The sequence below is a fragment of the Oratosquilla oratoria genome, chromosome 29 (assembly GCF_046742065.1).
Source record: "Oratosquilla oratoria isolate Oo_2021 chromosome 29, ASM4674206v1, whole genome shotgun sequence".
NCBI classification, from domain to species: domain Eukaryota; kingdom Metazoa; phylum Arthropoda; class Malacostraca; order Stomatopoda; family Squillidae; genus Oratosquilla; species Oratosquilla oratoria.
In genome coordinates this window covers 4,473,220-4,485,719 of record NC_134805.1, presented here as the reverse complement: position 1 = coordinate 4,485,719, position 12,500 = coordinate 4,473,220, and the positions used below count along the sequence as shown (strand labels likewise).

Here is a 12,500-nt window from a genome sequence, read left to right as displayed (position 1 = left end):
CCTTTCGCAGTGAGCGATTTGATACCAGACACCGCCAGATTTTGTAATTCTTGCCGGAAAATAAATACTTTTTTGGGCAAGTTTTATAAGCTTACAGAGGTGTATTGTTGTATATTATTGTGTTTGAAATTTAAGTCAATTAATTTCATGATTGCAAACGGGATATAGCATTGTTTGAGCCTCTATTTATAATTACATATGATATTCGTAAAACAGCCTATAATTGTATTAAGCCAAGCAATTTGTCATTTTCTACCGACTTCAATGGACTTATACTGATATATACTTTCATTTGAATGCACCAAGCAATAGACAAATCTATGTAATGAATAGAAAATATAATTTTGCATAGAAGACTTAATTTTTCCGGTACGATTACGGTTTGTCCTTCTCTTACTTTTTCTTGAATCTGACGCGCAGTCTGCCACGGCACACGTAAAATTAGTCACATTTGTTTGAAAATAGCTCCCAGCAGATCTAAGAGGCTATTGTTTACACAAACGTCGCTCACCTCGTACATCTGCCACCACTGTTATCTCACTGATTATCTTCATATACAGGACGTGACAGTGATATCCATTATTTTCAACACTCTCAGATGAAATGCACAAACCGAAATCAACATCCTCTTATTTTTACTGCTCATATTTACTTCAGTAAAAATAACTACCTATTTTCAGTTTTATCTTATAATTAAATTAACAAAGCCTTATCACACACCAGTAAGTAAAAATTATAACATTAAGAGTCATGTTTTTAATTTTGAATACACTTATGCAGCAATTTATGTCGTATATATATATATATATATATATATATATATATATATATACATATATATATATATATTTCTTCAAATATCGGTTTCTAAATTAGCTAAGTCACCCCTTTGCCTCGTGAAATCCAAGACAATTGAAAATTCTAGCGCTAATAGGAATCTACGAGCCTGACTGCGAAAGGTCCCATTGACGTGAGGCTGAGAAAAGCATACATCGAAATGGGTGAAACTAAAGCAGAAAAAAAAGAAGAAAGAAAGAAATTAAAAGTGGCCTCTACTAACATTGGCGGATTAATTTCAGGACTGATTGAACCAAATGATTACCTGTTAGATGAAAAACCAGACATAATGGGAATAGTGGAGACAAAATTAAGGGGTCCAATACCACCCAATAATGTTGGACACGGGCTACATGTTCTTGGCCAAGAAAAACTTGAATGTGACAAAGATTACTGATGTAGAAAGGATCATGATAAAAGTTGAAGACAATAACATGAAAAGTAGAAAATTTGTGGCGATTTATGTGCCTCCAAAAACGTGCTCTTGGAAAGAGAACAAGCATCGAAAATGTTAGATGATACAAGACATTCATTAAACGAGATACAAAAGGGTGTAGGTAACCTGGTAATTATGGGGAATTTTAACTACAAAGAAATCTGTTGCGAGGAAATGACAGTGAAGGGCGAAGAGGATCTGTGGGGGTAATGTATTACTGGACATGACCAGGGAATATACAATGACACAATGGGTAAATGAAAACACCAGGTACAGAAGTAATGAAGAACCGTCGAGACTGAATTTAATATTTACAACAGAACCTGAAATTGGGGATAAAATTGAATACAAAACACCATTTGGAAAGAGTGAACGTATATTTATAGAGGCTGAAATAAAAGAAGAAATATATATGGAGAGAAATGAAAAGTACAGAAAAGGAAGATTGATGTACAACAAAATGGACTTTGAAAAACTAAAGGAATTCTTTCAAAATGGAAATTAAGAAAAAATCTACATGGAAGAGACAAAAGTGGAGGAAAAATGGGAGATCTTGACGGATATCTATAATGAAGGAGTGAACAGGTACATACCAAGAGAGAAACAAGAGAAGGTGTACATTAAATGCTGGTTTAACAGAAGATGCAGTGAGGCGAAAGGTAGAAGAGATAAAGCTTGGAAAAGATGGAGAAAAGATAAAAAAATTAATGGAAAATGGAAAATATATATAAACTATAGAAATGAGTATGTAAAAGTGCGAAGAGAGGAAAAAAGGAGCTATGAAAAAGACGTTATAGAAAGATGCAAAGAACAACCCAAACTATTCTATAGATATGTAAATGGTAAACTTAAGAATAAACAGGAAGTTGTGAAACTACGCCAAGGAAATATAGAATACACAGAAGATCTAGAAATGACTGAAGTCATAAATAATTACTTCAAGTCTGTTTTCACTAGAGAAAAGGTACAGTATTGGAACGATAGAAGTGAAGTGCGACCTTCCCCCATGAGCGAAATAATAATAACACAAAAAGAAATAATGGATTAATTAACAAACCTTGTTGTTAGGAAATCGCATGGCCCGGACGGAATTGCAAACTGGATACTAAAATAATGCAAAGAAGAGCTAATGCGCAAGATATATAACATAATAAGTTGCTCACTTAAAGAAGGAAAAAATACCAAAATATTGGAAAAATGCCAACATTGTATCATTATATAAAGGAAGAAACAAGAAAGAACAAACTAATTACAGACCAGTCTCACTAAAAAGTACTATAGCCAAAATTTGTGAGAAAGTTATCTAGAATAGATGGGTAAAATAACTGGAAGAAAATTATATAATAAACCCAAGACAATTTGGGTTCAGACAGGAAAATCATGTACCACAAATTTAATTTGTTTTTACTCAAGAGTAATAGATATAATACAAGAAAGGGATGAATGGGCTGACTGTGCTTTCTTGGACTTACAAAAATCTTTCGACAAGGTATCACACAAAAAATTATTAGAAAAATTGGAAAATATAGGAGGGATACAAAGCAACCTAGTAAACTGGATGGAGGACTTCCTGGATGCTAGAAAGATGAGAGTAGCACTCAGAAAAAAAATATTCAGGTTGAAAGGAGGTGATTATTGGAGGTGATTATTAGATTCCCGCAAGGATCTGTATTGGCCTCAATTATGTTCACTATTTATATGAATGACATGGATGATGCTGTGGAAGGTTACGTAAGCTTATTTGCAGACGATGCTAAATTGTTGAGGAAAGTAAAAACCGAAATGGATTGCAAATCACTACAGGGAGGCCTGAACGAGGTTTGGAAATGGGAAGTGGCCTTCAACATTAAGAAGTGTAGCATAATGGAGTTCGGGAAAAGTAAAAAAAGAATGATCTTCAAATTAATTGAGTCGTGAGTTGGCACAATTCATTTAAAACAGTGATTGGACTAAGTATGTGAATCTTAATTTTATAGTGGATCTTTCAGATAGACAGCTAGACGCCTCTTGTTCACTTAGTTATAGTCTAAAATTTGCTCATACCAACAAGGAGTTGGATTCTGTAGACATTGCCAAATCACTTTGCGATCTTGAGAAATACAGTGAGTTACCTAATGAAGAACTTAAGATTTGCAAATGTATCATATATGCTTCAATGAATAATCCGCGGTTACCAAAATTCCCAAACAGATTTATTAAGAACTTTGAGGGCTCTTAAAAATGACAATGACTCGCTTGTATACAGCGAATAAAGCTATTGCTGCTGTCCTTTTAAACAGAGATTTAAACAGAGATCGCAAATCTGCCCAAAATGTATGTTTTACTACATGATAATGTCACATATACAAAACTGAAAGCTGATTCCACAGTAATGTAAATTCCCATTTTAACAAAAAGATGAATTGGTCGTAGAAAGGGGAAGATGGTTTGATTAGGCGATTTTCATCCATCATGGCTTCTTTTCCGTATATGTATGGACTCGGTAAAACACACGTGCTAAACAATCCAGTAAGACTTATCATTAACTCTGTCAAATCTCTTTCTTATAATTTGTCTAAATATATTGCGTTTCTGCTAAGCACCTTAGTTAGCAAGGTTTCACACTAACATATGAAATAATGTAGATTTAGTTTACAAGCTAAGTAGTTTTATTCTTAATTATATATTATAATTTCAAATTCGTGAGTTTTGACATTACTTTCTTATTCACTAAAATTCCTATTGATAATCTTATTGTTATTATTGAATTGGTTGAACGACGTACCAAGGCTTGCAGATTTGAATTTGATGGTGAATACCATACGTAAAACTTTTGTATGGCAATGAGCATCCTCTTTCGTCTGTTCTTAATAATCTGTACATGGATTTTTTTTTAAATAAGATATTGTATGATGGAAATGAATATAGAGAACTTAACAGACAAATAAAAAAGAAGTGTATAGATGCTAAGCAGAGTTGGCTTGATGAACAATGTAGGGAAATTGAGGACCTTGAAAAAAGGGATTCTAAAATGATGTATGATAAGATTAGAGAAATTACCAAGAGAAAGGGGAGTAATGGGGGGGGGGTGCAATCAAAGATAGAGAAGGAAAGGTTTTAATGGACGAGGAGGATATTAAACATAGATGGGAGGAGTATGTAAGGGACCTATTTGAGGACGACAGACAAGAAGGAGAAGAGGAAAATTATAGATATCTAGATGGGGAAGAAATAATGGAAGAGGAAGTGAAATTTGCAATGAAGAAAATGAAAAAAAGGGAAAGCCATGGGTGAGGATGGTGTGATGATTGAAATGTTAGAGGCATTAGGGGATTTTGCAATAAGAAAACTCACTAGTCTAATAAACCAAATTTACGAAAAGAGTACAATAACGGAACATATGTGTAACTCGATTATTATACCACTACCAAAGATGAACGGAACAATGGAATGTAGTAAACATCGCACAGTCAGTATCATGAGTCAAATAGCCAAAATTATATTAAGGATAGTTTTAAATAGAATAAGAAATAAAGTGAGAGAACAAGTTTCATGGGAGCAACTTGGTTTCATAGAAGGGAAAAGAACAGCAAATGCAATTTTCATAATAAGAACGATTATGTAGAGGATGATAGAAAAAGAACAAAATGTATATTATATGTGGAGGGAAGGGTTGGAAGAGGTGGTGATGACGGGAATGGTGGAGGGAAGGAGAGCAAGAGGAAAGCAGAGGGAGAAGTATATGGACGGGCTGATGAGGGCGACGGGAAAACAACTCAAACCAGCACAGATGTTACAAGTAACTAGGGACCGTGAACGGTGGCGCTCCGTGGTTGCCGTTGGTATTGTATGTTATTTTGCCATCTAATGCTATATGGTATTGGTATGTCGACGATGTTGTTTGCCTGTAACCATGTAAGGAGAATTTGGATGAATTTTTAAATCTCTTGATAAATGTAGAATTAGAAAGCAACAGTAAATTGCCATTTTTGGATTGTCTTATTCAATTACAAAGTAATAAGTTTAACTTTAATTTTATAGAAAACCTACAAATGTTTTTTGATAAATTCAGAATTATTCGGCCCATCATGACAAAGTTTAACATTCAGTGTTATCTTCCATGATTTTTCACGTCCTCCGGATATGCAGCCCTAAATCTATTGATAGAGATTTTTCATATATTTCTAATGTCGGTTTGAACTCAAAATACCCTAGAATGTTTATAACTCTTGCTTCAGATATTTTATAGGATTCAACGCACACCACCTTATAACACAAAGAATCTTTTGATATTACATTTCAGTGAAAATTTTACTGAAGTTCCACATTTACTTAAAACATGGGATGTTAAGATGAATTTTTATATTCCATATAAATTCAAGAAATTGTTCATTAAGAATTCGACAATGGATTGAAGTGGCTGCGTGTACAAAATACCTCGGGCAAACAGGCGAAGAACTCTCAACTAGGATTAAACAACACAAGTATAATGTAAGACAAGCACAAGCTTCAAATGTACTACTTGTTCTTATGAAAAGAATTTAATCATTGTAATGACTGGTCTAAAGCTTTATCCATTTTATCATGTAATTCAACTGTCAACAAGAATATAAGAGAGATCAGTCTCATTAAACATTCAGAAGGAGTTAATCTTAACATTATTAGTGGTTCATTAAGTGAAACAATTTCATAATGGGTAATAATTGTAAATAAATTGTAAATTTTTACCAAATGTGAATTTTTGTGACGTTCTAAAATTGCCTTTTTGTTGTACTTTTCGATTGAATGATGTACTGTAGATGTATATATATATATATATATATATATATATATATATATACACACACACACACACACACACACACACACATATATATATATATATATATATATATATATATATATATATATATATATATAATGTCACGGGCCTCCTCTAACCCTAAAACAGTTGGTTAGTAAATAAAGGATCTAGGAGGACAACAACAGATCTTGCCTCATCCCTTAAAAGGTGGGTGACATAGAGTGAATTATCAATCTCACTCTCCACTGCTCAGTTCCCTTTTCTATTCAAGTATATATCATCATTTCTACTGCATCTTATTATTGCCATCGGCTTGAAAAATACTTACTCACTAATTCAGATCTGATTCCAAACTATCATTATAAATGAGGGTAGATAAAGATGATAGGTAATTATATCTATACCTATATTGAATAAACCTAATAATACAGAACTAAATGTGTGCATTTACCATTACATCTCAAACTCATGCATATTCTTATACATATGAGGTATATGTTTTAGTATCTCTCTTCTCCACTCATTTAACATAGACTAAAGCACCATTGATTGATTCACGTTTCATGTATATATATCTCACCAAGCATATTCACTTTACATAACCTTCATATACCCTCCTAACCAGGCTCTGCTTCTGCAAAAATGTGGATAACTGGATCCTTAATAATCACTTCAATAAAAATCAATCCTTACAAATCATGCATTTACAAACCGTCAGTGACCATTGCTCCTTCCCTCCTGCGTGTTTCATTATTATATATCCCCATTACTCCTCCCATTTCATATTTTCCCAACTATTACTTCCCCCAACAAGGACTACGCGTCCATTTCAAATTACACACAGAAGAGAAGAGGACGAACAATGCCTTCCTTGTTCATGAATACTTCTTGCCACAACATTCCGATAATGTTCCAACTCCCCCCGCGTACATCGTCACTATCGTACAATACAAATCATAGATTGATCATACACCAAAAGCAATTACAATAAGTATTTCTAGGAATTCTTACATCACTAGAGCACCATAATTTCACAAGCATAAACATATCTTCAGATATATTAAATTTTGAAACACTTCGATTTTGGAGCGCGAATTTGCGTCCATGTAAACAAAACTGGTGGTCTGGCTCGGCAGACCAGCACACAGAAAATATAGAGAATGTAATTAGCACTAGGGGGTGACTATGGTAACAATATATATATATATATATATATATATATGTGTGTGTGTGTGTGTGTGTGTGTGTGTGTGTGTGTGTGTGTGTGTGTGTGTGTGTGTGTGTGTGTGTGTGTGTGCGTGTGTGTGTGTGTGTGCGTGTGTGTGTGTGTGCGTATATATATATATATATATATATATATATATGTATATATATATATATGTATGTATATATACACATAATATATATATAAATGTATATATGTATATATGTATACATATATATATACATATACATATACATATACATATACATATACATATACATATACATATACATATATACATATACATATACATATGCATATACATATACATATGCATATGCATATGCATATACATATACATATACATATACTTATACATATACATATACATATACATATACATATACATATATATATATACATACATACATATACCAAGGCTTTTTCCCCCTTCCAAGGGAGGTAGCCAAAAAGGGAAAGGCATAAAAACACTCCCACCCATTTCATCCCTAAATACACTCCACACCCCTCCCACCCTCCCTCTCATCTGAGCACCTCCTGGATGACGGGTCATCCCTGCACCCTGCCCACCGCCCTGGGTCAGAAGCAGTGTCGCAAGACACAGCAAGGCCGCTTCATTTAATCGGCGACCCCCCCTCTCCGTCCCCCCTTGCATATAAGGAGAGGACGGGGAGAAATCCCTTCGGGCTGCGTCAAAATTTACTCACACATTCTACCCCACCCACCACCCCCCCGCCCATTCCTCCTCATGCAATCACAACATCATCCATATACAACCATTCTCCACTCATCTCTGTCTTCCGTCCTCTCCCTTCCTTCCTCAACAGACATTCCCCTCTTCCCCAAAGCCCCCTTCACCCCATCCATCCACCTCATCCTAGGACGTCCCCTCATGTTCACTCCCTCCACATCTGCCTTCCATACCTCTTTTACTAGTCTTTCTTCACTCATTCTTTCCATGTGTCCAAACCATCCTAATATTCTTTCATCAACCCTATCTCCCAGCTCCTTTTCCACCCCTGTTCTCCTCCTCACCTCCTCATTTCTCACTCTATCCAGCCTAGTAACCCCCACCATACTTCTCAGACACCTCATCTCAAACACATTCAAACTCCTTCTCTCTTCTTCTCTTATGTTCCACGTTTCTGCCCCATACAGTGCTGTTGGCACAATCACTCCTTCATACAGTCTCCTCTTCGCATCCATTCCCAAATGTCTATTCCTCATTACACTCTTTAATCCACCAAGGCATTTACTCGCTTCTCTCAATCTACATTCTACCTCCACCTTCACTCCACCTTTTCCTGCTACACTTGCACCCAAATATCTAAAACTATCCAATTCCTCCAGTCGCTCTCCCTTAATGTTCACTTCCAGTCTACTGCCACTTTCACCCCTTGTACATCTCATCACCTTACTTTTACCCACATTTATCTTTAGCTTTATTCTATCACATACTCTCCCAAACTCTGCCACCAACTTCCTCAATCCCTCCTCTGACCCTGCCACAAGCGCAGTGTCGTCCGCAAACAACAGCTGGCTCACCTCCCACTTTTCTCCATTTTCTTTAACCATCTCCAATCCCTGACCCACTACCCTAGCATTCACCTCTCGCACCACCCCATCCATGTATAAGTTGAACAGCCAGGGCGACATAACGCATCCTTGACGAAGTCCCACCTTTACTTCAAACCACTCACTCTCTCCATTTCTAATCCTGACACAAGCTCTACTACTCTCATAAAATCTCTTGACAGCTCCCAAAAGCTTTCCTCCTATCCCATAAATCTGCATAACCTCCCACAGTGCCTTTCTGTCTACCCTATCATAAGCCTTTTCCAGATCCATAAAAGCCCAAAAAACATCCTTCCCCTTTCCTATAGCTTTCTCACATATTTGTCTTACCACAAAGATCTGATCTACACAACCTCTACCTGTCCTAAAACCACACTGTTCCTCACCAATTACTCCTTCTGTTCCTCTCCTAATCCTCTCAATTAAGATCCTCCCATAAGCCTTCCCTACTACACTTAACAGGCTAATCCCTCTGAAACTACTACATTCACACTTGTCCCTGAGGAGATATAAATTATTTCCTTGCAAAATTGTAAACAAAATTAAGGAATTGTTTATGGTATTTCAATTTTAGCCCAATGTTAAAAACATTTCTGATTTCGTCATCAATGAATTCAGGACTACAAATACGGAAAGCTCTGAGAAACATTGAAGAAAAAACTGAACGTTTAATACTATTTGGATGAGAATAATAATAATGAATATATGAGCTCACATTGGTTGGTTTATGATATATTTTAAATTTAAGGCTGTTGTCATGACGTAGGATAGTACAATCTAAGAGAGGTAAGGTATAATTTTCTCAATTATGTATATATATATATATATATATATATATATATATATACATATATATATGTACATATATGTATAAATATGTATATATATACATATTATGTATATATTATATATGTATATTTATATACATATATATATGTGTATATATATATGTATATATACATATATATATATATATATATATATATATTGTGGTTGAAATCAACTGCACTAGTTGATTTAACAATCTTTAAGACTGTATTCTTTAACTTGGAGAATACTTTCCTATTAGCAGCTGAGAGGGACTGGAAGTAGTCATTCATGACTCTCAAAAGAATATACGCAGTATATGCCAACTGGTATATTTTTGCATAGTAATAGTATTGAACATCTATTGACTCCATCGAAACTATAGTTGTTCAATACTATTACTATGCTAAAATATACTAGTTGGCATACATTGGGTATATTCTTTTGAGAGTCATGAATGACTACTTCCAGTCCGTCTCAGTTGCTAATAGGAAAGTATTCTCCAGATGAAAGAATACAGTCTTGAAGATTGTTAAAGCAATCAGTGCACTTGATTTCAACCAGAATTGCCTTAGAGAAAACCTGTGCCCCAGATATATATATATGTAAATATATATATATATATATATATATATATATATATATATATATATATATGTATATAAATGTATATATACATGTATATATATATATTATATACATGTATATACACATATATATATATTATGTATATACATATATATGTATATATATATATATATATATATATATGTGTGTGTGTGTGTGTGTGTGTGTGTGTGTGTGTGTGTGTGTGTGTGTGTGTGTGTGTGTGTGTGTGTGTGTGTGTGTGTGTGTGTGTGTGTAAATAACCTTACAAGACAGCTGCCCCACCATAAACTTATAGTCGGAGACTTTAACTCCCACCATCACATCTGGGGGAGTGATAGAATATGTACTCGAGAGGAGTAGATGGTGCAGTTCTGAGCATCAACAACCTGATCCTCCTAAACACTGGCGATTCCACTCGTGTAGACAATACTAGGGGCACTTTTTCATGCATTGATTTATCCATATCATCTCCTGCGCTGTCTGACGACATAGAATGGACTACGCATGACGACACCATGCTCACCTATCATTTCCCAGTCATCCTAGAAATAAAGGGTGACCACGTTACGGCTGCTCCAGCCTATGGAGACAACCCACTCCTTCCCTGTCCTAAATTCATCATGACGAAAGCCAACTGGGAAATGTATCGGTGTACTACCAACGACAACACCACAGGCGACAATATGGATGACAATGTAGTCAATCTAATATTATCCATTTTGAATTCAGCGCATAAGTACATACCAAAGACCTCGGCATTTCACAAGCATAGAGTTCCTTGGTGGACATCAGACTGCAGAAATGCACTTTGCAAGCGGAATAGAGCTTATCGAACTTTTGAAAATAAACCAATTTTACCCAACTAGATTACCTTTAAAAAGGCGCAAGCAGAGGCCCGTAAAATCATTAAACAGTGCAAGCAAAAGTCTTGGCGTGATTTTATTTCGACAATTAATATTCACACCCCTATAACGCAGATTTGGTCAGCCGTCTGAAGAATTGACGGCAACATGCACCTACCATAAAGACTTTGACGATAGGAACCACATTTATAGATACGCCCACCGACATCACAAACATAATAGTAGGTACATTTACATAAACAAGCAATACAGATAACTATTCGCCAACATTTCTACAGCATAAATAAAGACTGGAAGCAGAGCCACTGGTTTTCCATACACATACACAACACGAATACAACACTCTCTTCCAACTACACTAGCTTTAACAGGCTTTAAGCTCGTGTAGAGGGACCTCTACTGACCCGGATGAGATTAGGTATGAGATGCTGCAACATCTAAATTCAATCTCGCTCAACAAATTATTTCAATTGTACAACGAAATTTAGATTAATCATGACTTCCCAGAAACATGGAGACATGCCCACGTCATATCTATTCTCAAAAAGGGAAAGGACCTAAAGAGTCCTTCCTCTTATCGCCCTATAGCGCTTACCAACTGCTTATGCAAAGTTTTAGAACGGATGGTCAATAACAGATTAAAATTCATTCTCGAATCTCAAGATTTAATAGTTCCTGCCCAATGTAGTTTCAGGAAAAATCGAAGTTGTCTCGGCCATTTGGTCGACTTAGAACATGATATCTTTTCTTAGATTTAGAAAGAGCCTACGACATGGCATGGCGACATGGTATCATCAAAAAACTCTATGCACTTGGTCTTAGAGAGAATCTCCCTATTTTTATTCAAATCTTTTTACTAGAGCGAATATTCTCTATCAAAATTCAAGGTTGATTTTCATTAGTACGCATACAAGAAAATGGCGTACCACAGGGAACCTTAGATACTCATTATACGCTGACGACGTCGGCATCTAGTATTCCTCATCGAACGCTAGTTTTTCCGACTCTCGCGAACAACTTGCCCTAGACTCACTCCAGGAATGGTCTGACGAATGGGGATTTAACTTTTTGGAAGTAAAGTCGGCAGTGGTTGTGTTTTCACATTGTGCCCATGCAGAAATCGATTTGCAATTACATGGAAATCCCATTCTAGTACAAAATTCAACCTTTTTCCTTGGCCTGAAACTGGATTCCAGGCTAAACTGGAAGGCCCATGTAAAATACCTAGTTGATGCGTGCAACAAGAGACTTAATTTTCTACGCAAACTAACGGGCACAAATTGGGAAGCAGAGAGGAAATCTTTGCTAATGATTTATGAGTCCCTAATTAGATCTAAATTAGGCCATGGGTGTCAGATTTATGAT

The 12,500-nt window shown here is 35.6% G+C and overlaps 1 protein-coding gene across 1 annotated transcript in view; it reads right to left on the bottom strand.

Moving 5' to 3' along the window:
• Positions 1 to 6,901, bottom strand: part of LOC143040883 (endocuticle structural glycoprotein SgAbd-2-like) — a 31,677-nt gene extending 24,776 nt beyond the window's left edge. Inside the window, exon 1 of the mRNA XM_076212327.1 lies at positions 6,769 to 6,901. Within this exon, the coding sequence (XP_076068442.1) occupies positions 6,769 to 6,807 (39 nt within the window). The 5' untranslated portion in view covers positions 6,808 to 6,901. The remainder of the gene's footprint in view (positions 1 to 6,768) is intronic.
• Positions 6,902 to 12,500: the final 5,599 nt, after the last annotated feature.